Raw genomic sequence first — 27,257 nt, forward strand, 5'->3', positions numbered from 1 at the left:
AGATTTCATTAAAATCGGTTCAGAATGAAGCAAGTTACAGTGAAGTTCTGTAGAGAAGTCTGCGACTCTCAATACATTTGTATCTGTACGGAACCGAAGATCTATGTTCCGTGACACCGCTACTCCCCTGTACACACAGTGAGACGGAGGAGGGGGAGACGTGCCCATGCACTCATGCGTCTCAGCTGACGCGGCCTTCGCACACCGTTACCGGGAATATTTCTCTCTTATCTGCATTCATCACATGCAAATTGATTTGCTGACATTAACCAAAACATTTATAATCAATTATTTGTTTATTAATAAATATATAAATACACAATCGAATGGCAATTTCAGAATTCAAATAGTTAATTTTTTTTAATATTCAAATTCAAAATTTCCTTCCTGCAGCCCTAAAATACATGGAAGAAGAAGAATATTCTTTATTTATCACACGGCACACACACCACAACACATGCACTCATGCGGCGACGGTGGCCAACAAACACGCATACTTCAAATGGTAGCCGGTGAAATGAGTTCTCTGCTTTTAACCCGTCCTGGCTTGTCCTTCCTCCGGAGGACAGCCAGGAGCAGTGGGCAGCACACAGCGATGTGCCCGGGGACCAGTTACAAATGTCCATCGCTGGTCAGATGATGATCTTCTGCATGTTTTTGGTGGGAGTCTTTACTGACGTTTCATGAAGGAAACCCCATGTGAGCACGGGGAGATAATGCAAACTCCACACAGAAAGGCCCCTCATCGGGAGATAACCCACTGGAGCGCGGTGCCAACAGCACCTCAGACGAGAATCTAACCCAGGATCTTCTTGCTGTGAGGCAACAGTGCAATCCACTGTTCCACCCTACAAACAAAACAGCTCTGACCCGTTGAGGCGTGGACTCCACAAGACCTCTGAAGGTGTCCTGTGGTGTCTGGCACCAAGACGTTAGCAGCAGATCCTTTAAGTCCTGTAAGACCCCTTTCCCACTCTACCAAACACCCACTAACATCATTAGTGGGAAAGGTAAAACTCACTCTCAAACTCTGGCCCGGGACAATTTACCCTGTGATAGACACAGGTTTTTATCGACTCCACCGCCGATCGGTTCTGATCTGAACAGGACACCCGGATCGACCCGCTAATTTTGGCCCCTTTACCCGCACGATTAAAACCACAGGTGATCGGTGTATAAAAGTGGGAAAGATTGGTGCATTGCTGTATAGACAATTGGTGTTAATTATTTTTTTTACAAATATACGTTAAATAGCCAATATACAAAGAAAATAGCTGACTAAAAAACAAGAATAGCCAAATATATAAATAGTGATTCTATGTACAGGATAAGTTAAATGGCAGGTCATTTTTTGTCGTAGTGAGGCCTTACCATAGAAGGTCAACCAACCTTTCGTGACAACTGAGACATTTTAGGCAGATGAGTCACCTAGAGCTTATAGACACAGTCTCTGCCGTGTCAACATAAAGCATTGTCAGCGTTACGATGGTCTTACTCATCATACGAGAGCTTGTTAACTCTCTGACCGCAGCGATGCGTGTTGGATGACTGTGCCTCCGCTCGCAGGTACCAGCCTGCCCCGCTGTGCCGGATAAAACCTGAATGTGTAAGTTTGAGAGAGATGGAAACGGTGTAATTGTACATGTTACAAGGGTTGCCTTTAAGTGGGACTTGTGTGTGTGTGTGTGTGTGTGTGTGTGTGTTCACTCTCCAACATTCACTTATCCATGTATGAAGGAAACCCCACGCTGTCCTCGACGGCGTCATTTGATCTCACCACCCGTCTCGTCTCCGTCCCAGAAAGCACGCTGCCCGCCCGGGCTTGTTCAACTTAACAGTAGCCTCTGCACTAACAGGCAGATCATTCAAGCCGCCACTTATCCTAAACCGATGCTCCACACTATCATTATTATCCTAATTTATTTTCCTTTTGACACCCACTATTAGAGGTTTTGTGGTGCGGCCTGACTGACACGTCCTCTGAAACATCAGTCAAATGGAATTTAGCAGGGTGTGTTGGGGAGGCAGGACCTGCGGAGGCTAGCGAGCCAATGGAGAAGGGACAAGTCAATATGTCGAGGGTTAAGGTGGGGTAAAGAGTATTGCATTGTATTGCAACTTTCAAGACCGTAACTGTGTAAACCACGTAACAGTCAAATCTGTTCCTCCTTGGCAACACCGTAGCCTCTTATTCAACAGTGTTGAAATGCTTTGAACTCCGGCAGTTGTTTTTGAATCGGAGAGAACTCCTGCTGGCTCTGCGGTCAGATCGCACATCGCTCCTTGGGAGCTAACATAACCGCACACTGGCCAAGAGGAAATCGGCGCTTGTGATATTCTACCTAATATGTTTGTCTCCCGTAATTACAGCTGACTTACACCCCATCCATGCTGACTTAATTGAAATTCTCAGTGCCTGTTGTTGCTTTTGATTTGGGGAGTCTGACCAGTGGCTTATTTTGTTTGTCGGACTCGGTTTACTAAATATTTAATTACATCTCAGTCAATTGGGCTCAGCAGAATGTCAAGCAATCTTTTCTCTCCCTGTTGCCCTGGGCTTTTTTTCTACCGAGGGTGGAAGAGAATGACATGCAACAATGGAAAAAAGCCATCAGTTCAGTGTCTGGATATACCATGCTTTGTATTTTTGCAGCAGAAGGAGACATTAGCATAACAAACAAACACCGTCAAAATTAGATTAGGAAAGCACAGAGTAACACATTCAGTCATCAGTCCCATTCCTGGAGCTGGTCAATGCTGGTCAATGGTCAACACTAGACGCATAGTGTAATTACTTTATTAGTCCACATAAGGTCTTTTGATGGAAGAATAACTTCAGAGGTTTCTACCTCCAAATTACAGCCCAGACAAAAAAATATTGAGTTGTCTTACAATAACTGTGATTTTAGAGTTATAAAACAGCTACAGCCTCTCCACAGTAAATTTTCAACTATCAGTATTGACTTTAGATCGGTGTGGGCCAAGCAAGAGAAATGCGGTGAAACTCACAAGCTTTTATCCCTTTCTCTATCTTGTCACGCTTTAAAACAACAATCAACGACAAAAAAAACTCACATACTTGTAAAAGTGTCAGTATTTCCATTAATACACATTGCTCACATATGAACACAACACAGACCGAAACATAAAAACAAATATTTTCCCACTTGCACTGAAAGCCGTAAATCCACTGGCAATGTTTCACATTGGCGTGATGTGGGAAACTGAGCTGGGGTGTCGATGTTCCATAAAAGTCGTTCCAGAAATTTCCCCACTCTCGACCTAGTATAATTTGCGGGAAAATGCCAGTACGGCTGTGTTGTGAATGGAAGCAGTAACACTGCCGGGACAAGCAAAGGGTTATGTCTGTCTGACGAAGGACGCTTTCCCATGGAGCAAGCGAAGCAATCACAAGACTCCGCTGATGACATATTTGAATCTGTGACTTGTGTGTGCTCATTAAAAGCAGCACTTTCTAACTTTTGGTATTTGGGATTTTGAGCCCCTACAGCTTCTGAGTGCAATTACACTTTTACACCATTGCCGTAAAACTCGGTCCGGTGTCCGAAAATGATTTATTTTACTGAACATTATCAGTCACGTTTCAACATTGTATGTCACAAATGCAGATATAATGTGCACCTAGGTTACAGCTCCCCTTGCACGGCAGAGAGGTCACGGGGAGGGACGGGGCCCCCTGCTACCGGTGTAGGTACCAGATGTGCTCGGTTTGGCAGATCAGCTTGCACGCGTGAGTCAGAGGATGAAACAAACCCCGTGGAAAGTGACGGGTCGGCGCGTGCAGGCTGGGGTGAGGTGGGATCCCGCCCTGCGGGTGTCAGGTGCACCACTGGCCTGTCTTGCCTGCGCCGTCAGGGAGGTGGAGCGGCTACGCTTTATATGAGGATTATTACCGGACATTTTGACCCGCAAGTTAATAATTTTGTTGTTTTTATATAAATTTTACCAGACAACAAAAGGGAATTACCAGAGCCAAACATCGAGCAGTAGTGCTATAAAGTGCAACATACTTTTCCTGCGCTTTCTAACCCAAACACAGAAGTTACATAGTGCAAGGACAGGCATTTGGGGGAGGGTGGGAATGAAAGAAGTGCCATTCTCCATATTACAAGTCAGTGTACCATCAAAATGATTCTAAAGCTGTTATTTGAAGATGAAATTGTTACATAGCGGAAGGAACAGAGTTCGTCCTGGAGGAGCGGGGAGATGGAAACCGAAGCACTTCTCCCTGAGAGCCAGGGGGGGAAAAAAAATGAATCACATTGTACGTCCATTGCTGACACGGATTGTCCATATGATCGCATCCACACTAGACCAAACTGTCGCTTGCCTCCATCTATCTACCTATCTATTCCGGCATTGTCATGGAATGTTATGAAAAGACACAAGACAGAAATGTTCAGAAATGTAGCTGTATTTGTGAATAGTGACAATCACTAGTGGTGCCGGAAACGTTATCCCAGTAATTTACCGGGAGCTATGTGTGAAAGGGGCTAAATAGGGCTTTTATTGACCAAGAAAAAGTTACCTGTCATTTTAAATAAATGCAGTGGTTCAATAGCTCCTAACCCGTTGTTTCGCCCCTCTTTCTTTAGGATCCTTGGCCAATGGGCAGCTGAACGGCTCAGGGTCAAAGGGCGGCCACAAGGAAGATGGCTCCTCGCGCTCCCAGGATGGAAACGGCGAGTACTCTGAGGACGGCCCTGCCAAAAAGAGGTGAGGCTGCACGTTTGTTTGTGTGAACATGGGTCCCTTTGTGTGGATTTAAACCTCTTTGTCCTGCTACAGATTCACTGAGTTAAGAGGGTTGTTTTGCTGCTTTGCTAAACCTGTGTATGTGTGGGAAGTCCCTCTCAATACCAGTGGATGGCAGTGCGTGGACAGGGTGTCTCTTGCAGTTAATCTGAGAGATGGAGTCACAAGGGAGAGGATTTATTTATTATGGTTTATGGTGTGTAACGGTCAAGATATCTGTCGTGCTCCATCTCATTGTCCCCTCCTGAGAAAAATAATTGAATACATGGGAGACCAGATGTAGATGTGAGGAAAATAACAGTTTGTGTATGTGAAGGAGAGTCATTAATACTGTAACCCTTATTTAGTGTCAATGCTTTGGGATAATGCTTTAACAGCAAATCCCAGTCAAAACAGTTAAGTGCTAAGATTACAAATCTATTGATTAATTAAAAGTGAAGAACTCTTCTCTTCCTTGTAAAGAGTACCACAGTCGTTTAGAGACTTCTGGGGTCTTGTAACCAGTAGCCCTCCTCATTGTTTCTATAAAGGAAAATGCAATTACACCCAATTATAAGCCTCTTGAAGAAATATTGTCATGCATCCGTGAATTGATCATTTAAGTAATGAACAATTAATTCACAGCTGAGATTTCGTTCAGACAGGATTTAAATTTGTCAGGGCGTAATTTTATTTGAGGGGATTTCTCAAAAGTGAATTATTACAAAAATGGGGTAGTAAGTAATGAACAGTTATTTGCGCAACGCAGCACTTTGTCCTAGGTAAATGTTATTGGAGAAATGGGATTAAAGATCACTGGAAAATAATGGCTCCTATAATGCATTTGGTAAGTGGTTGAATTTGAATTGTAAGCTGGGAAATATGCACTGACGTATCAGAACTATTTCAAATGGCTGTTTGATTTTCAACATTTTGTGAATAAGGCCCAATGTGTACATCTTAAAAAGTATAATCTTATACTCCTGGTATAATTCCATGAACAGCAAAGTGTAAGTAAAAAAAAAAAAGTTTGCCTGTGTGGAGAAGTGTGTATTTGGTGTGTGTTGTTTTGTTCTCGTGTTCCGCTCTTGCACAGTGACAGAGCTTCAAAGCTCTGGTGTAAAGCTCGAGGCAGGCTTTGGGGGTCGGACAGTAGCAGATGTCCCTCAGTGGAGAACGGCCCATACAGCCGTGTGTGTGTGTGTGTGTGTGTGTGTGTGTGTGTGTGTGTGTGTGTGTGTGTGTGTGTGTGTGTGTGTGTGTGTGTGTGTGTGTGTGTGTGTGTGTGTGTGTGTGTGTGTGTGTGTGTGTGTGTGTGTGTGTGTGTGTGAAACACCTGCCAAAGTCCAACGCTATTATTTGATACCCAAAACCTCCAATCTGTATGCAGTTATTTCAAGTCTCCGTCTCCTTGGCTCGGGAACAGAGGGAGAGTAGAATATTCTTAAACTGATAAGGAACTGAATCTGTTCAGGAAGTTCAGACGGCGCTGGACTGTGCCGCACATGTCAACCACACATTAAGTGCTACGGCGTGAATTTTGATGAGCGGCCCTGATAATAAATAAGCTTTGTTTTATGGAAGACAGGGAGAGAATTATGGCAAAACAAAGTGGAGGACACAGCCTGTGATGGAAAGCAAATAGTGGCGTGGGAATGGCTCCTAGTAGTGGTGGAACACCATTCCCTGTCACTCCGTTCTGTTTTTAGTTGAGTAGAGTTCAGTCTGACACTAAACTCTACTCAGACTTCTCAAGACTGTGATGTGTTTTTTATTAGCGAGGCTCTCTCTGTTTCTGTTTCTCTCTCTCTCTCTCTCTCTCTCTCTCTCTCTCTCATACACCCCCACACACAGTGCTTTCTCTCCATTTGCTAATGAAACACAAGCCTTCAACCAGAGCTTAGCATGGATCCGACAGCCTCCTATATCTTTAGCGTGTCTAGACTAATGTGTGTACGCCTGTTAAAAGGGCGACCTCAGCAGCCGGGGAACATGGGAGCCCAGTGTTCCTCGACAGACATGTAAAGCCTTGAGACCAGGAAGTGACCGAAACATAGACCAGAGAGAAGATTAATACAAAGAATGGAGAAGTAGTTGTAAAAAGACCTCAGCAGAGAAGGCAGGAAATTAGGGGAATCACAGGTGATGGAGAAAGAAAGGGAGGGAGGGAGGGAGAGGCCGGGCGAAAGCAGAAGGACAGGTGTGAATGTTTTTTGGCAGGAAGCGCTCCTCCTCAGAAGTCTTTGAGAGACGCTCTGTGTTTGCCTTCCCATGCTCCGCGGTGGGGCAGCAAACCTGGCATCGCGAGGTTTGCTGCCCCCCCCCCCCGACACTCCTAGCACTGTGGTCCTCCGCGACTGGCACCGGACCCAGGTTCTCCAAAACACGCTGCCAGAGCCAAGCCCCCCCCCACACACACACACACACTCACACACTCTCACACACACACACACACACACACGCAGATAAAATCAAAGCTCAGGGAAACACAAGCTCACACAGTGAAGTCATGGTAGTGGTTTACTGACCCAGTTAAATTGTATCCTATTTTTCCATCTCACGCTTTGTACAGATTTATAAAAGCAACCAATTTTATTTTGTGTTACCTGGGCTAAAACCATTCATTGAATGTTTTGAAAAACATAACCTCCTTTTTTGATGTGGGAAGATAATCTCAATAGCCTCGATGCAATCTCAACTTAAGTCTCAACCCAACTTGCGTGGTGGTGTTGTATTGAATCATTCGCTTGCCTTCCGTGGTAATTTTGCCTCAAACCATATCCGCGAGATCCGTGGCATATGAGTCACTACTTAAGGCATGAAGAATATATTTTTGGACGTCTTGTACAATGTGTCCTTGAAGACTTAAAAGGTGGCTTTAAATATTAGCTGCTGATTGCTTTCCAACCACTACGGGCTCACAAGTCAGCAGTTCATAATATGATTTGATATCTTAAACCTCAACCACGATCCATTCCCCTCTAGCTCATAAAATTATAGATTACAAAGGGTTTCCATGGACTTGCCAGCATGGACTTGGCACATCACACTCACATCAAATGCTTTAAAAATGTCTACGCATACATGCAGAGCTATGGAACCAAGAGTGGGTAGTTTGTGTGTGTGAGACCGAAGTAGGATTTTACGATCTATTGTAATAAGTCTTAGCCCACTTGTGTGTGTTCCCCCTACCTCCCCTCCATTGAATCGAACCGTAGTTTGGGCTGTCTTTGAATCTATTCTCCCTCTGTTGTCCCAGCCAAGACACACAGTCATACACACTCAGCTGCTGCAGCTTGTTTTGTTCTGACTTAATGAATGCCAAGTGTGCTCACACAGAGATTTGGCTTAACCAATGACTCTTGCCATTGCCATATAGAAGGAATTACACACACACACACACACACACACACACACACACACACACACACACACACACACACACACACACACACACACACACACACACACTGATTGCAGCCAGTTACTAGAGAGTCAAAAACACATCTATTGACTGAAGTGAAATGGTGTTTTGAAGTGGCTCACATCCAGCAGATCACGTCAGGAGGTAGAGCTGGTCGTCTAGTAATCTGAAGGTTGCTGGTTCTATCCCAGGCACCTCCTGCTAGCATGCTGTAGTGTCCTTGAGCAAGACACTTAACCCCTAATTGCTCCTGATGGCTGCGTCCGTCGGTGTTTGAATAATTGTAAGTCGCTTTGGATAAAAGCGTCTGCTAAATGTAATGTAATGTTAACGATTCACATTAGCACACAACGCCATTATTCCGCATGGATTTGCCCCCGGACATACAGCCGTTCAACTCAACATCTGCACCTACACAGCATCGCCCACTTCCATGGATGTCTTCCGCCATGTGTTTTCTATAGATATTCTCCTCTGACAAGCACACATGACGCTTGTGCACTCGGCACTAATGCACAGCGCCAAGACAAAGGGAGCACGGAAAGCCCTATGGTTAGTTGAGGAAGTCAATAGCCGGCAGATAAGCAGAGCCTCTTAAAAGGCTGACCGGTTGAACATGCCATTAAAGACAAGTAGGAAAAGTGATGGTTGCTGTGCGTGAACGTGCTCTTCTTTCCAGCTTGAGTACATTTTACAAAGACGCAATCGTGCGCTTGATGTCGAGTCTCCCGTGTTTAACTGGTGATATGTTTGCCCTCTGTCTCAGGTTTCCCCTCTCTCCGTCTTTCGCCTTTGTTAGAATCTGTCTGTCTCGCGTGTCTCTCACTCTGTCAATATGTCACCACAGTCTTAGTCTCAGTCTCTAAATCCCCCTCTAAACTCTCCTCTCCTCCTTGTCTCACTGCGGCTTTGTCAAAGCACTCCAAGCTGCTGAAAAAATCACAGGGCCAAAAAAGTGTTTAACATCAACCGCACAAAATAATGTGACTCAAAACATGAATACACAGATGTAATCGCTGCCAAGTAGACATTCCAGCACTATGGCTATAGTGAAGATTAACCATGCAAATACTTTTTTTTTTCTCTCTCTTTTTGATATTGAATAAAGGCTGTTGTGGATTATGATACAGCTGTTCATGCAGGACTTGAGGTGATCAAGGTGTGGCGCCGAGTCCTAAGGTCTCATTTCTGATTGTGAGTGGAGTTTTGTTGTTTGGCTCAAAACTTTTTTTCTGCTGCTGCTGCCGCTGGAAGTCATGTCATTGATCCCCTAGTTGAATCATGTGTTGCTTTGAGGGGTCGTTTTTGCGAGTATGGGATTTTACTTCCCAGCGTCGGAGAAGCTTTGCTCTGTTTGATGATTTCCTCAAAAGGCAGAACCAATTCATGAGAAATGCTCTGCCGGCTCTGCTTTCAGTGGTACTCATACTTGTTTTATTTTCATTACAATCATTTTGGAAGTGATCCTTGGTGTTTCAGATTGTGAAATTACTCATCCTGAGAACTGATTAGAGGGAGAAAAAAAAAAATGTCACAGCACAATGGAGTGAGGGGAAAAGAGTCCTTGACTTCCGCTCTTTGAGTAGAAAAAAAAGGAGCAAATCATTAGAACACTGCAGTGTGCAGTGACCGAGTAGGAAAAGGTGAGACTTGGTGAGAAAGATCCCAAACCTGGCAATGTTTCAGAAATTGGAAAGCACACAGGTGAGAATGTGATCAGTAGGGGGTTGTGTGTGTGTGTGTGTGTGTGTGTGTGTGTGTGTGTGTGTGTGTGTGTGTGTGTGTGTGTGTGTGTGTGTGTGTGTGTGTGTGTGTGTGTGTGTGTGTGTGTGTGTGTGTGTGTGTGTGTGTGTATTTTCATCCCTGAGGCGCCATCTCTGTCCATTGTGCCGATTTATACGTGCATGGAACACTGCGAGAACGAACCGGTCAGATTTTTGTGAAATTGCATTCCAACACCGTTGATAAGAACAAAAATCACAAACCAATAAAATGGGCCCTCCCTAAGATCTGCGTGACAAACATCACCTCAGCAACCGCAAATCGCTTTCATCTTTTTTATTTGTTTTGGGGAAACAGTGGGCCCTTTGTCCCCGGCCTTTTGTTGCAGCCGGCAGTTTTGAAAGCGGAGAAGGTCCATCTATCTGACCCGGGCTTAATTCGACTGATGGCCAAGCGCAAACTGCCCTGGCTCTGATGTTTATTGACCCAGCCTGGCTGTGTTCAGCCACTCCCGGGAGGAGATTTAAGGTGGTGCTGGGGGGGAGGGAGGGTTCAGAGGTTAAAGGGTCAAAGTTTACAATTTGTTGTGGGGGGGGGGGTTGCGCTTGCCTGGTACATTGACAGAGCATTACGTACAATGATTTCTCGCTTGTGTTCTTCACCCACAAGATGAAATGGAGTCTGTATATCTGTCCTGACATTATGCATGCTTGCGGCTTAAAAAGTGGCACTCCCTTTGCATTTTAGCCGTATTTATCTTGGTAGCGACAAAAAGGGGGCAATAGAGGTGACCTCCAGTCAAGCTTATATAGTATTTATATATTCAGGAATATGCAGTTTAGCTTGATCAACAGTGAAGATGTCTTTCCTCTGTATATCTGCCTATCAGGCCATCTCCCCCTCTAGTAGTTTCATTCAAAAAGCCAAGGTTATATTTCAACACACACGCGCACACACACACTGCCATTCTTATCTGAAATTAATATCAACCCTATTGTGACAGGTTGAAGCATTTAGCTGTCACCACTGTATTGAGACAAACACACAGAAATACACACGTGAATAATTTTTTGAACATTTATCTTGCTACTAATGTGAATACTGCGTACAAGGAGAGGGGACAAGGAGAGCTACCTATCGTGGTTATCGAGTCTCCTTCTGTTCTATGTGCTTTGAGAAGCAACATTCTGGCGGCCGGGTGGAAGACTATTTGTCTTGTCAGCGACCTTGGCCCATTGACTAGTGTGTGCGTGCGCGTGTCGGTGCATGCGTGCGTTGCACGGTAGGTCAGTAGGTCAGCTAAGTGCAAGGTCGTCTCCTGAGTGCATTCAGGCAGAAAAGCAATAAACACATTAGGCCAAAGTTAACATTCTCCCACACATTGTTTTAAAGACTGTCTTCAGTCTAGACTACCTGCAAACAAAAACTCACTGGGTAATTAACAGAAACTTTGAAACAGGCTTTGTTGGCCATTTTTAACATGAATTAAATCTTGTAGTAATGCAGCTACCTTTGTTTTTTTTTTTCCCCCATTCACACATTATCACTCGGGTAAAACGGTCTTCAAACCTCTGATTGATGCTTTCTGGATCTTAGCACAAAGACGATGCTATCTTTTAGATCACAGATAGGCATGCTCATGTTTACTTATTTGACAATTGTTGGATATGATCTTTATCTTCACCAGTGACGGACGCTGTTTAAACAGAAAAATAAACTTTGGAGAGTCTTTTCAGAGCGCTAAGGTTTCTACAAAACTCTGGGACATAGGGGCACACAGTTTAGAATTGCACTAATGCAAAGGAACAGAACCAGCTGCGGTGAGGTAGTCTTTTAACAAAACCATATGGGCCATCTGGAGTCAATTAGAACCATCCTCAAGGTACAGACCCTGAATCGGTGTTCGTCTCCGCACAGAAGAGCCATATGCTTGCGCGCGGAGTCCAGCGTCTGACCTGAGTCCAGCCCAATGTCACGAGACTCTGCAGGCAAGTGTCATAACTACTGATGTTTAATTCAAAGTTGAACTCTGAAGATGGGACAGATTTGGCGAGACACAGTGACTGTGCTTAGTAATGTGACCACTTAATAAGACATTTCAAAAATACCTGCAATTAGGTTTTTGTTTTATTTGCATTGTATAATGTACAGGCATTTGTTTTAGTCAATTGGCTAGAGATATTTCTGTTCCATTCATGTAATTGTTCGTTTTTTTATTGTCATAAATTCAATATATTCATTTGGTATATTCATGTTTTCTTACCCTCCAGCAGTTATGAATTTTCAACATTATTGACTTACACAGGACTACCATGGATGCCTCTTTTTGTTTGAGATCAGGAGGGCAGGATTCCTCTGTGGCTCCTGCTACCTGTGGATTTTCTTCCTCTTAATATCCGTCGGCACAGCGATGATATTTCTTCCCCTCGAACCCAAATCCCAATTTCTGGCGTACTTGTTCTTCTTAAGTCCTCCCTTTACCGCTGTCCTCCATTGGTCTTTTTTCCATCGACCTTTCCCTTTATCTCGTCGTCTCCCTCCCTGATGTCCTTGTGAGTGTGCTGAAGTTTCCGTGGCCTTGGAACGTCTAGTGGACCGACGTAGCGAGGCCCCAGATAAGCCTCCATTACCTCCAAGACTTTCAGGACGGACGGACCCCTGGAGACTAACAAGGGCATGTAATGATAGAGTGCTGCTCAGGGCCAGAGGAGGGACAACGTCCTCGTTGCGATAAACCCTTCAGTTGTACGCAAACTATATGTTGTAAGGGACTGGCCATCAATTAACACACAGGATTCTTTGGATCCATCTAATGTCCACCTGCTCCCTGTTAGTTTCTAAATGCCATTCCCTAACCCTAACCCCCTGAACCACCTATCATTTTGCTGCGGTGCAGGAAAGATCGCTGGCCGAGCCAAACACTGGGCCCCTCTCATAACAGCGAGGGCCTCCGCTGTGCAGAAAACCACAGCCATTCCTGCGTAAGGAATGCCGTGTACACAATGTGGCGTGTCCTCAAAGGGCTTCTCACATAAGGTTCCCACTCGCTCTGTGAAGCGTCACTTCCCCTCGTCACAGGCAGAGGTTCAGTTCCCACATACCCAATATCGGACTATATATAGTACGAAAAACCGTTGAGGCTGCACATCTGGCCGCAAGTAGCGCATTAAGCTGACAGACCCAGGAAGAACATTCTAGCTTCATATTTCAGTATGAACTAATTTCACATTACGTTTTGCTCTAATAATAACTAATATTGATTTAATTCTTGCTTTGAAAGTCACGCTTGGTTGATACACAACGTAATGGCAACAATTTGGTGACATCAGTTCATTATGAGTTCCAAAACGGGGATTGTGTGCTTTGCTTGGCTCTCCTTTTGTTGTTAATGTTATCATTCTTGTATTACACTCCATTCATCAGCACTTAATAAGTCTACAACATAATAAATGCAGACACGCTAAGCCACCAGCAACAGTTGATAAATGAACCGTGCATGGAATATTCCCCCTCCCCCCTACAATTATTTCATACTAATTGGCTCGTCAAATGATTTTCTGCTATAGATAGAATGTTCTGGTTCTTTTTTCCCCTCCATAAACGCAGTGGATTTGTATTTTTGATGAATCAGCTGCTGTCGGGGTGGCTCTGCACACCGGTGCTTATTCATCTGATTTCCTACGCTCTCCGACACACTGCTGATGTCACGCTCTGCCCGGGAGCCTGAACGATCTCACGAGCCAGAGCGGTGAAATGACTTTTGATATATCGAGAGGAATGAGTACAGTACAAACTGTGTCAAGTATGTAAGTCAAAGATAACCCCCCCCCCTCTCCAGCACCACCACCCTCACCCTGCCAGAAAAATGGTCTGGTCTGGAGGATGGAAGCCCCTGTACCGCCGACCACTCCATTGAGGGGATCTCTTGGACAGGTGGTTGTAGAAAGCTGCTGATAGGCGGGAAAGATTTTAGTATAAGAACCTCCACACGTTTCTCTAAGATTTTCCTTTGGTGTGTGTGTGTGTGTGTGTGTGTGTGATAAATAGAGGTGGGGTGATGAAGATCCATGTCAACCCTAACCAGCTGTGATGCTTGAGCGCACAGTAATCTGCTTTTGGCCGACAAGAACAGGCTGGAACAACTGTAGCTTGTCATGCGATGTAGAGAACTGTCTGTCTCGCTCTCTCTTTCCTGACTTCCTCTTTTACCCCTCCGTTCTTTTACCCATGTCTAAACTCCCTTTCTGTCTCTGTCCTCCCTTCTATTTTTTTTCATTCTCTCTCGCTCCCTATCAAAGCTAATCAATGCCCTGGCAGCTCCGGTGGCACATGCAGCGCGCGGTGTCAGGGAGGCCTTTTGAAGTGTGAGGTGGGGGGTACGGGAGGAGCGGAGACGGGGGAGGGTGATGTAGAAGAGGCGCATGGATGAAAGGTGGATTAGTAAGGGATGAATTGGGACATCCTGCTGCAATCATTTGCTTTTCTTCTCTCTCTCTCTCTCTCTCTCTCTTTCTCTCTCTCTCTCTCTCTTTCTGTGTCTCTTAAGTACTTTTTTATTAATTTTTTCTTTCCATGCCCCTCATAAATACAATGCAACAAATTAGTGACAAATGCACTTTCATCTGTCGGTTTTAGTCACCCTGTGAAAATAAACAAAAAACAAAAGAACCTGCTTTACAAATGATTTTAATGAGGGGGCTGTTGGACACTGCGGTGTGATAACTCCACTTGCAGTCTGGCTGGATGCGCCTCACTGTTTCAAAAAATACCATTTAAGGAAAATATGATGGTGCTTTGATTTACTGCAGCCATTAATAATGCTACAATAATCTCTAAACTTAGCCTTCTTAAGAGTAAGCACCAATGAAATAATGTCTTCTTCACATTGCTCATGAATTACCTCCGTCCTACAAGAGGCCGTACATCTTGTGTCCATCTTAACTGTTTGGAAGCCTTTTAAGAACCCCCACCCGTCTCACCCACTGCCCCGTGCTATTTAATAGGTAACAGATAGCGGGGTCAGCGCTGCAAAAATCCGAGAATGCTCTAAAGCGGCTCAGGTTGACTGTCTAGACAGGATGTCAGTCAGAATGGCCGACTTCCATCTCTTTATTGGCTCATTCCTCCTCCCCTCCTCCTCCTCCTCCTTCTGGCCCTTCTTCCTCTGCCTCTCTCTCCCTGTCGCTCACTTTCCCTTTTCGTACTCAGTCCAGGTTTCTCTCGTGCGGTCATCTGTCTGCTGTTTCCCTGAAGGTTGTGATGATCTTTTTAGCTGCGACAGACAGACAGACAGACAGACAGACAGACAGACAGAGGCAACCTCTGCTGTGACATGATGGAGTTTGGAGGCTGCACATGTGGAAACCACACACTAGTAACTCACACACAAACATACCTAAATACTAAGTGTGTGTGTTAATTCTCACGACTCTCGTGCCTGCTACAGAGTAGTTAATTGGCAGAAAATGTCATTGTCGACATTTCCCTTCTCTTCCCAGAACTCATTGGGATAACGACAGATTAAAAGCGATGCTGGTTTTTTTTTTTTTTGCTTGTTTGTTTTTTTACTGTGTATTAGAACTCTGCTTCCACACGACGCCTGCAGCCGCAAATTCCACCTGTGGGTCTTTCATTGTTTATGTTACATCCCTTTCATTTATTCTTAATGCTTTTAGTGTGTGTGTGTGTGTGTGTGTGTGTGTGTGTGTGTGTGTGTGTGTGTGTGTGTGTGTGTGTGTGTGTGTGTGTGTGTGTGTGTGTGTGTCCCCTTGTGCTGTTCTCCTTTATTTTCTATGTTCGGTAAAACCTGGAGGCTTCTGTGCATGCACACAAACATGTGCACATTAAGTATGAGACAGAATTCGCACAAGAAACCATGTCAGAAGAGGGGCAACAACAAGGGAAAAACTATTAAGATATAAACTGTTTTGGGTGCAGTAAAGGTTGGAGGTAATTAGTGTTTCTTGAATCCGCAGAGAGGGAAGCGCCACTCGGGTGTACGTACGTGGTTCAGAGGGTTGGTTGTCCTCATGGAAACCAGGACGTCTAGACCGAAAACTCGCTGTGGGCTTTGAGGGGTCTATTTTAATAAAGCTTGATTTGCAAACAGAGCAATCAAACAGCAATATTACTCCCCTATGTGCACTGCCCACTGTGACAAAGCTCAAGACCGTTTGTTAGGTTGCGGCTCCCTGAGGATACTAATGCTGCTGTTAGGACAATTTAACATGGTTTATGTCTATAATGCGCATGCGCGCACGTATACACACACACACACACACATACACACACACACACACACACACACATACACACAGCCATGTTAACGCTATGCTGTCACTGTGTGTATTTCTCTCATGCAAGGGCTCATTTCCACTCGTTCCATTCCCTCTATCACAGTCACACAACCTCTCTCTCCACCTCAATCACTGCTCCATCACAGTCCATTTGCAGCAGGTGCAGTGTCATTTTGTGTGTGCGTGCATATGTGTCTGAATGTGTGTATGTGTACAAAAGGCTCAGAATGAGTATTTTGTGTTTGCTTGGGCAACTGTATGATTTTGTGTCATTTCTAATTGTGTGTGTGTGTGTGTGTGTGTGTGTGTGTGTGTGTGTGTGTGTGTGTGTGTGTGTGTGTGTGTGTGTGTGTGTGTGTGTGTGTGTGTGTGTGTGTGTGTGTGTGTGTGTGTGTCTCAGCCCTCCCAGTGGACATAACATGGAGCTGTGACTCAATTCAGCCCTCACCCTTTCTACTGTTGTCATAAATGTGTGTTTGAGTCCTGCTCTCAGTCTCCTGTATCCCTGTCTTTGAGTGCTTTCTGTGTTCCTCCTATCACCGGTGCGCAGGTATGATTTCTGTCTTATCTATCTGTCTGCATCTCCCCTCAATTCATCCTCCACAAGAGGTTTTTAAGATTCTCTCTTTTTTGTCTTTTTTTTTTGCCTTTTGTAAATTCTGTACTCGCCCCCTCTCTGTGTCTTGTCATTCTTCTAGTCACCTGCCTTCTAAAAAACTCAATGTATAAAGTGACGAAATGCAGGGTCGTAACATTGTATTCATTTATAAGATGTGTCAGTGAATGGTTACCTTAACCCTAAATCATTTTCATGTAGTTTTCCCTTAACAGCTCATCATAGTATTTTCATTATAGCTCCTTTTTTTTTTTTAAACATACATTGTGTGTTTCCATTTTTATTGCAAAATATAGGGGATCTATAAATTACATGATTTGTTCTATTTTTGCACGCATTCTGTGCAAAAAAACACAAGGCAGCTTGGCAATGGCTGCACAATCATCTCACAATTTCTCACATATGGAGCCTCCGCCCGTGTCACAGCGGGAAATTGACACATTTTGACGGCGCGCCGCTCTCTGATTGAAGCGTAATCTGAGCTCTGCACATTCCAGTCGCTGGATGCACACTGGGCGTTCTCCAGACATGATCCTATCGTGCGTTACTTCAATCCCAACTGCAGCAAATTGACAAATAATGCCAGGATATCACATTGCTACTATTGGTGCTTCTCCCCAGACTAACACACACACACCTGCACTAATCAATTGGCTGGTGGCTGCCTCAAACCAGGAGGTAGGTGTGTGTGTGTGTGTGTGTGTGTGTGTGTGTGTGTGTGTGTGTGTGTGTGTGTGTGTGTGTGTGTGTGTGTGTGTGTGTGTGTGTGTGTGTGTGTGTGTGTGTGTGTGTGTGTGTGTGTGTGTGTGTGTGTGCGCACACTATAATGCCGTGCATTCCTCCCAATGTGGAGTGCATTTGGCATTGGGCAAGTGAGACAGTGTGTGATAGTCACACAGGTCATTGAGACGTTATGTGTGCACATCCGTCGACCACACTCCAACCTGTGAGGGTAGAACTTATTGGGTTTAATGACACATGCTCTTGAAGCCGTCATCTCTGTGGACTTAATCCCTGTGGGCCAAAGAAGAACTAGCTCCAAAAATAGCCTGCATCACTTGTGTGTGTGTGTGTGTGTGTGTTATTGTTTGTGATTTCTCGGTGGTTGGTGGCAAAAAAGTCGATCTGTCTTCCTCAGACAACCTGTTCTTTAATATTGTTCTCCTTCCCCTTTGCCACCTTCAATTAATGAATTCGGTTTTTTTTTGGTGGGGGTGAAAAGAGATGGGGAGGGGGTTGACGGACAAAGAAAGTGAGACTGAAAGCATCTGGTGAGATTAAGTGAAGAATAACGACTGGGGGCTGATGGTCCCCCGGCAGTTTTGGGCCTGGTCCATGGTACTGTGTTAGAAACGGTTTCATTACCTTTTAGCAACAGCAGGAGTCCACAAGCACATTCTGTGTACATGTGTACATTCTTGTTATTTTGAGGTAACGCATCATTTTGATCAACCCAAACCTCCATCCTTGATCCATTAACCTCTATTGGTCGCGCTGAAAGTGTTGATGGACCAAGTTCCCTGACATGGTTTGCTTTTATTATTGGCATACTTAATTACAGTACAGAAGTAAAAGTACTTGGTTACTTTCCATGCTCATTGGGACCACACGGTAAGGGAGCTCAGGATATAAAGCTTTTTCTGTGTGTGCATCTGACTGAGGCAGCGAGTGCAAGTTTGTTATTTTGCGTATGTAAAAACACAACATTTTCATGGGTTGTATACAACTGTCCAGGAAGAGTTTAACTGATGTGGCGCGCTGACGTTACGTGCATTCTTGTTGTTTGTTCCACAGTTGGGAATCTTATCAATCTCATCACTGTTTTCTCTTTGTTTAGTTTTCTTCCATATTCAGGGCTTATATTTTGTCCCAGTCTGTGACAGGTCTTAACTTGTGTAGTTGACGTGTCAGGGGCCGAGGATGAGCGCTTAGCAGGGTCATGAATATTATACTCCTTTAAACAGGTTGATCTAGGTCTCTGTGGTCCCCAAATGCATTTGTCCCCCATGTATATACATACGTTTTTTTTTTGCCAAAAATACCACTCCGATTATGCATTCTTGCCATTCTAACATGCCTCTATACCCCTCCTGTTCTCAACGGGCTGTTTTTGTGTGTGTTGCTTTAAATGCGAATTAGCTGCTGCTTCCCACATACCACTCTGGAACTGTTTGTGGCTTGGGGGGGCTCTTTATATTTATCTCTCTATTTTATTTAATTCAATTAGGAAACAGAGGAAATTAATACATCTACAATAAAAAGACTGTTTTTGTTGTTTTTGTTTGGAGGAATGTGCAGCGGATCACGCAGCGGAGATCACTCTGATCGCACGGTACACCACCAAGCCTTTTGGGGGGGGGGGGGGTATTTAAAAGGGCGGATTGCCAGAAGGAAGGGTAAAATACAGGACTATCCCGTGAAAAACGAGCGAGGGTTGACAGAGGGTTGTCTCTAAAACGGCAAAAGAAACACAGCACAATTGTTTTTTTAAATACATTTTTCCCTTGTCTTTAGTTTGGTCCCAGACAGTTGGTATTGATTCCGCTTTCTTTTAAAAGATTTGTGCTGGTCAGTGCAGCCAATAAAAGAGTAGTTCCCGTGCTTACCTCTCTCAAAAATAGCGCACCTTCGCAAGGTATTTCTTAAGCAGTGTGTGGAGTTACTCAGATGGATATACAGGTTGATGAGGATTTTAGGATACTACGCATGGATCATGTTTGTATGTGATATTTACTGTACTTCCCCCCTCCCCCACCAGGCCGAGGCTGCAGGCCCAGAGGAAGTTCGCCCAGTCGCAGCCCAACTCGCCCAGCACCACGCCCATCAAGGTGGTGGACCCAGGCAGCAGCGTCAGCGCCAGCCTGCCCGCCGTGCCGCCCTCCTCATCCTCCTCGCTCTCCTCACTGTCCTCCCTGTCCTCGTCCTCCCTGTCCTCCATCCAGGACCTGTCAAGACGCAAGCCCAAGACGGAGGACTTCCTCACCTTCCTCTGCCTGAGAGGTACGGGCATTTGTTCCCATAGGAGCACCAACGTTTTGTCAGTGCTTACATGTGAACAAACCAATGGAAACAAAATGAGATCTCAATGCAGCACATCATTTATCAGATGCTTTTTTCTCAAATACTTTTTAAACTCAAGTCATCAATTGCAAAGCCTTCAAAAAGAGGCTTGTTTTCTTTCACCAAAATCCTATGAAATGAATTGCTAGATTTAAGGAAGACATTTAAAATCTGATTCCCATTTAAAAAAATTAATTGGTTGTCTTAAGAACATTAAAAAAAAACTACTCAATATAGACTGTCGTTAAACAATATCCTCACTACCTTTTTAGTGCAGACTTTTTCAAATAACTTCTCAAATTGTTTGGCCCCTGTGGTTAATGGGTTTGCGGTGTGAAAGAACCTTTGCTTTCTTTTATTTTGTTAGCCAAACGGAGATATTTGGGTTTCCCAATTAACACCAGGAACCTGAACTTTTCAAACCTTGCCCAGAGCGGTGCTATGTAGCAGACAAGAGCTGGTCCTTGGTAGCCAGCTCTGAGGAGCCTTTTCACGCAGGAAGGTCTAAGGGCCGACTTATCTCAAGGATAAGCACTTCATTCTGCTTCTCATTCATAGAAACAATGTCAGGGTTACCTGCTCTCTCTCTCACAAACATACATAGTCACACGCAGAATGACACACACGCACACGCACACACACACACACACACACACACACACACACATTCACACAATTGAATCAGCCCAAGGCTAAGCTTATCCTGCATTTCATTAAATTCACATCTCCCTCTCCTGCCTTTGAACAGCTATCTGTCTCTTTAGCACCCTTCCTATCAGCGTGTTCCACTGCAGCTGCTCTGCAATGCTTATAGTGTAGTGTGTATACACACACACACACACACACACACACACACACAAAGGCACACACGTGGCACACTGACATGGTGTAACACCTTTGATGTCAATTGAACTGTAAAATCCCCAACAGAGTAATCAGCAAGTGTGTGTGTGTGTGTGTGTGCGCGCGCTTGTGTGTGTGCGCTTGCACGTGTGTGCTTGTGTGTGTCCGAAAATGTGTCTTTTCTAAGAGTGAATTAACTTTTTTGTACATGCAAGACATTAACCTTGACACAGAGACACACATTTATACAGCGCTGTGAATGCTCTCTCTGTTTCGCTAACAAATATCCTCCACCTCTAACACACACACACGGTACCTACACACACACACACACACACACACACACACGTTACCTACACACACACACACACCGAATGAACGAACCAAAAGAATCCAGCCCAAATGTCTCCTGTCAAGTGTGATCTAAGGTGCATTGAGCCAGCCAGCAGCCACGCAGAGCAAAGCTAAAACGCTGCCAGAATACCGCAGAATACTACCCCTCCATGGACCTTACATTCCCTTGTTTTTCTTCCTAACGCCGGCCTCGCCCGCTTTGATCGGAGAGATTAATAAAACGTTTTTTATACTTGTATTGAAAAGTGACATGTGCTGCTCGGCTGTTAAAAGATGCGTTTTTATACTCGTTCCTTAGAGAGACATCTTATCTAGGTGATGGATTTTTACCGATTGAACAGGCGGGATTTTACACTGAGCTCCGAATCTGAAGCGACGTAAAGGGAGAAGAACAAAAATTCTACTGTGCAGTGTCTATTTATTGGTTTTATTATAAATTATGTGTTGATTAGTAGGTTTCTTGTCCAAGCAGGAGCCACCAAGTTGGAGTCACTTCAACACTTAACAATGGAGTTTCCCTGCTTTCATCAGGATGTCCTGGCCTTCAGGAATCGATATATAAAGAAAGAGAGGATTTTAGGACGTTGGGTTGTTAAGGAAGTGATCCATGGTGTATCAGTGTTTTTCTTAGGTTTATTGGAGACTGGGAGAAAAGTGGAAAAGCATCATCATCGTTCCCCCCCATTTTCTGAACAGCTTTGTGTTTCACTTTTCCCCGCCAATTTAATCCTGAGAATGTGCTCACTGTTTTTGGTATCTTTTGTTGAACAACCCATTCAACTAGCACCAGAATCTGCCCCGATGGAAGGCCAAGCTCTGTATTTCATTAATTTTCCGTTATCATTATTAACCTCTGCACTCCCTATAAAGTAGGCTAAAGACACCGGAGAGGCAAATTTAGATTGGGATCTGTTGGGAGCGGGTTGGCTATACATCGCTATTCAGGGGAGAATACTCCCATTATTGAATGTCATTTTAATCTGGCGGAGTTCGTTAAACGGCGCGTAATTGTGCCTTTCTAAAACTAACAGAGGCTTTCCTGGTTAGGGAGAGAAGTCTCTGTAATATGAGTATGGACTATATATAGACTGAGTTGACACATGGACTAATGATATACCGTCCTACATTGAAGTGTAGACTCCTGAACACTGAGCTTTGTTCTCATCTTTTAGTTTGGCCTATTCTCGCGGCGGGTGGGTGCATTCCCCTGTTATGGGCAAAGTAGAGGAAGAACTGACCACCAGTCAGTGTGGAAGGGTCTGCTCCATGCCGGAGCCAGAGCGCTGTTGATGCTCATTTTAGTGCTAACCATTCACCATTGAGGATGTTCTATCTGTGTGCATGCTGAGTGGGTGACATTTTCCTTGGCAGACTGCTTTGCTCGGTTTTTCCCCTTAGCCTCCCATATGACCCATATGCTGAGACCCTTGGCGGGAGAGGGACATGGGAGAATGTCAGCACAGCCCTTGAGGGTGTGTGTTTTTGTGTGTGTGTGTTCATTGGTGTATTCAAATCCATTGCTGGTGTGTCCTCCCAAAATGGGGGGCGGTGTGTGTGTGTGTGTGTGTGTGTGTGTGTGTGTGTGTGTGTGTGTGTGTGTTATCCCTCCCATTTTTGTGCTTACCACATTCATACACTGTGTGTGTCCCTAGATGACTAGACGTGGCCTGGGAGGGACAGCATTTTGAGCTTTTTAAAATGTGTTTCATCTCTTCAAAGCGACTGGAGCCTTTGATATCATCTGAAAAGCCCCCCAATCCCCTTTAAGATGTGCGGTGCGCGTCGCTACGGTGGTCCGACCATCACGCCTCTCCGGCTTATTCACGTCCGCTACGTAAACGCCCCTGTCAGGGTCTCCCGCTGTATTATGTTAATCTCAAAATCCATTACCTCCACCAATGCATTTCAACTTGATTTGAAGTTATTATGGATTTTCAAAGAGGCCCTTTTTTTGGATCTGTTACTCTGGGCTGTGGGAGATTGTTTGGGTGGGGGTGGACGGGTGGAGGGGTTGGGGGTAGCCAGGTGACTCGCACACATTTGTACCTAAAAAGTGGATCAGTGGCGTTTGGCAGGAGACATCGGAGGTCAAACGTTCAAAGCGTAAATACCCAAGAATACAAACACATCTCGCCGTGATATTTGCTTATCTTATCTTGCAAACATCTACACAAAGCCCCCTCCATCTGTCACTCAGTCTGACAGCTGTATAAAAGCCTTTTAAGCTTGCAGGAATTAAGACGATAAAGAAAGGCAGCACCGTCAGAACCAAGCGTTGTGAAATCACAGCAAAGTTTTCTGCCGTTCCTCGTCTTGCCCGTATCCAACCCCACTGCCATGTACGCGCTGATGACATCTCATTCTTTCAGGATCACTGATGATAATAAGTCTTGCTGTTGTTGCCGTACACCTGAGGGAAAAGTTATTTTTAATTCCTGGGGTGGAGATTAATCTGATGCAACGTCTGAGAAAGAGGCGGCACGAGGGGAAAACTAGACACCAGCCTACGGATGTACGAACACCACCCACGCTGTGCGGAGCCTATAGGCTTTATTTATCTCCCCGTCTCCTCTCTTCTCAACACACACACACACACACGCAGCAGAAGAAGTAGCCGTCTGGCCTGGCCCGGTTTCTCAGAATGGTGTTTATGTGTGGTCCAGGCCCGTATCCGGACTGTTTATATCCATGGAGAAATCCATTTGGGCGGTAGCCAGACAGTCTGCCTCTGATGAACCAAGAGGGTGTGATGCTGTCTCCAACAGAGCGGGGGCAGCACTGGGTGGATGGGGAGTGAGGGGGGGATTAAAGAGGCTGGAAGGCAGTGACGGACAGAAACACACACATACACACTGATAAGAACAGATAAGGTAGTCAATGAGTTACTCTTTCCACAGTAATCTATCTCACATAAGATTCATTTCCAGAATGTGTGTGTTTGGTGTACAATCTGGGTCTGTAGCCTGCTGGCCAGTTTTTTTGCTCTCTCCGGGGTTTGGGCGAGGCCGGTATCTGTTATCCTCCCATGTCTACTCAGCTCTGACCCAAAGAACCGATGACCTCATAGTCTTAAACACGTTTGTTTACACTTATCAAACATTCTGGTTTCACCTGGTTTCTACAAATTTGATCGATATGTACAGCCAATCAATTTTACTCGAGGAACTATGGTGTGACTTATAAAGCCATTACCAATGTTGTTCTTGGGTATGACTCATTCTGCCCAACATCCATTGACTAATCCTTTTCATTTGTTCAGGCAGGGTTGCAGAGGTTGAACAGTTACATATATTTTAGTCCAAGTTAGCAACGTCGTGGCTGTGTCCCGTCGGCGGCTAAACCCCCCTTCTCCTGATTGACTCCGTAAATTGTCCTCATTGTTTCTGTTCCACTTAAGGGGACAAAGGAGGGGTAGCCAGAGAATGGCGGGGGTTGTAATTACCCCCCTCCCTCCAGAGTCCTGTTAAAAATGACAATCCTAATAGACTCTTTCAGACCTAATTATGATTTGTCTGCGGTCAGAAAGACGAGGATGAAAAGCTGGTGTAATTGGGGAATTGGGCTTGAGCCCGGCTGGAGATCTTGGAGGAGGCCTGGGCTGCATTTTCTCCCCCGATGTCTTTGTGCTGTGTTTGTGTGAGTGCGTGCATCCATGAGCGTGCATGTGTTTCTGCGAATATGACAGACTTTTGGTCTCCATGCCAAAGACTTAGGAGTGTGTGTGTGTGTGTGTGTGTGTGTGTGTGTGTGTGTGTGTGTGTGTGTGTGTGTGTGTGTGTGTGTGTGTGTGTGTGTGTGTGTGTGTGTGTGTGTGTGTGTGGTCAGTTTTAATAACGTGGCTGCCCCCGTGGTGGGGAGGCCAGTGGCCAGTCTGGGGGCCAATACACTCCTCTGGCCCACTCTCAAACTCCTCCAGTTGCCATGTCTGCCATTCTCTTTGTCTTTTTCTCTTTGCCATGTCCTGTATTTTTTTCCTGGGCTCTGGAATAGATTAGGGACTACATTTGGCTGTTGGTACATCTGCTCCTGTCTGTTGTCTGGTACTTCTCTTTAGCCTTCGTCAAACATTACTCTAATTCTTGTTTCTGTCTTAATCTGTCAACCCTTTTGGCTTTTTTCTTTTCACCATTCACACATTGTCAACTCCATTCATTTTTCTGTTTTTGGTGCTTATTCGTTCCTTTAATCTCTCCTTCCTTCCCGTCCTGCACCTCAGTGACCTCCAGGCCTGTTTGCCATCCGCCCACTGACCCCTGAGCCCAGTAAATGCCAGCCATTTAGCTAATGAAGCGACTCATTAGGAGCTGATTGCGCCAGTGTTCAGACTTCCTCCCTGTTTGTTTGGGTTAAGAGAGCGTCATTTACTCTGGTGCCAAAGATGAATGAGCTGTCTGTGGTGTGGCTCCGTGTGTTCATTGTTGTGTGGCTGTTGTTTTAGGTGAGCGTTGGTCTAGGAGCAAATGAATCTCCAAGCTGCGGACGTGCGCTGATAAAAAGCGGTGCTGTTGTATTGGATTTGGCCCTTTCACCACTTGCTTCACTACTTCAAGTCATTCAGTAGGATCTAGACCAAGAAGCCAGAACATGGACACAGTGCACTACTGCTTGGGACGGATTTGGTCAAACCGGCCGAGGCCAGACCACAAGCTCCACTGTACCGCAACCACAAATAATGCATTAAGTAATGATTCAAAGTCAAATATCGCAGTTGTAGAACAGTGCTTCAGCATGTGCACCTCCGTTTTATTCAACTCCACTTCCAAACATGGAATAGTTTGCATGGCTTCACAAACCTGCGTTGGATAACATAACATTTCTGTAGTACAAATGGAAGAAATTCTGATCTGAGATATAATGTATAACATGTGTGTAACGTTGTCACAGAGAGCTGAGACTTGGTCGGTGCATCATTCAAATCAAGTGCACTTGAACACACACACACACACACACACACAAATATCAACTGTAACCCAGCCCAGCTCTATTGTGTCACAACGCTTGTTAACGTGTGTGCCTGTGCTTGTGTGTTTCTGAGTCACATGGCTCGGATGTCTCAATCTAATTGCCGGAACAATACCTGTAACTCCAAACCAACGGCTGCTCCATTGTTGAGGTGGTCTCGGAACGGGACCTTTCATGTTTTTATGACGAGCTAATGAATCTGCACATCCTGATCTTTTCATCTCTATCACTTCGACGGTGTCTGCATGTCTGCATTTCAAGTATTTCAGTGTTCTCATATGGGTTAGGGCTGGTCCATTTTTGACTGGTTATGTTGTGAATGTAGTTTTTGGTTCATCAGATCTCTCAAAGACTGATTGACATTTGCAAATATTGGATATTTTCAGGAATTCATTGCTTTGGAAAATAGTGGTAATTGAACTGTTTTGGTGACGAGTTGATATTTCCCATTGTCTTTCAAGCGCGTTAAGCTGTGTTGATTGAATTGCATTTTCTTTTCAACAGCAAAAAAACATTGTGATTTAAGATATTTAAGATGGAACAAAAGGTGTGTGTGTGTGTGTGTGTGTGTGTGTGTGTGTGTGTGTGTGTGTGTGTGTGTGTGTGTGTGTGTGTGTGTGTGTGTGTGTGTGTGTGTGTGTGTGTGTGTGTGTGTGTGTGTGTGTGTGTGTGTGTGTGTGTGCGCGCGCGCGCGATTAAATTGGTTGAATACCCTTCTGGTGTATACAGGCATACACTGTGGTTTTCCTTTGTGTGGAAAAAACACTTTGTGTATTTCTCTCACCTCTACTATGATGGCTTTAACAATCCACGTGCACTCATCTCTTTTCAAATGTAATTCACAGACAAATGACTTCCTTAAAGTTCTCATCCACATTCCGTGTCTCCTCACGATGCGGGCGTAGAGACAAATTAACTACAGTGACTTTCGGCAAAGACTTAAAAGCATTACTGACCAAACACGGATTTAGCGTACGTACGGCAGCAGAAATGATACGTTTCATGACAGGCAGGGATCAGCGTGTTTCAGAATATGGAAAAATCTCCTCTGATTTACCACTGGGTGCTGCATATACAGTTTCAGGTTTCAACCCAAACACGTCTGTGCCAGTTGCTGCTGCCCATCTTCCGTCAGAACACCTCGCTTTTTATTCCTGCATGTGTGTGACCGAGCCAGCTGTTTGCACACTGATTCATGAGCAAAACATTATGAGGTTTATTAACA

At 44.8% G+C, this 27,257-nt stretch overlaps 1 protein-coding gene across 1 annotated transcript in view; it reads left to right on the forward strand.

Moving 5' to 3' along the window:
• The window catches only part of jarid2b (jumonji and AT-rich interaction domain containing 2b), a gene marked incomplete at both ends in the record, with an annotated part of 109,396 nt that overhangs the window by 58,119 nt on the left and 24,020 nt on the right, over window positions 1–27,257 (forward strand). Inside the window, 2 exons of the mRNA XM_079998882.1 lie at window positions 4,617–4,737; window positions 19,572–19,813. Coding sequence (XP_079855008.1) covers window positions 4,617–4,737; window positions 19,572–19,813 — 363 coding nt within the window. The remainder of the gene's footprint in view (window positions 1–4,616; window positions 4,738–19,571; window positions 19,814–27,257) is intronic.

This window comes from Zeus faber, assembly GCF_960531495.2.
Source record: "Zeus faber genome assembly, chromosome: 1".
Classification (NCBI taxonomy): domain Eukaryota; kingdom Metazoa; phylum Chordata; class Actinopteri; order Zeiformes; family Zeidae; genus Zeus; species Zeus faber.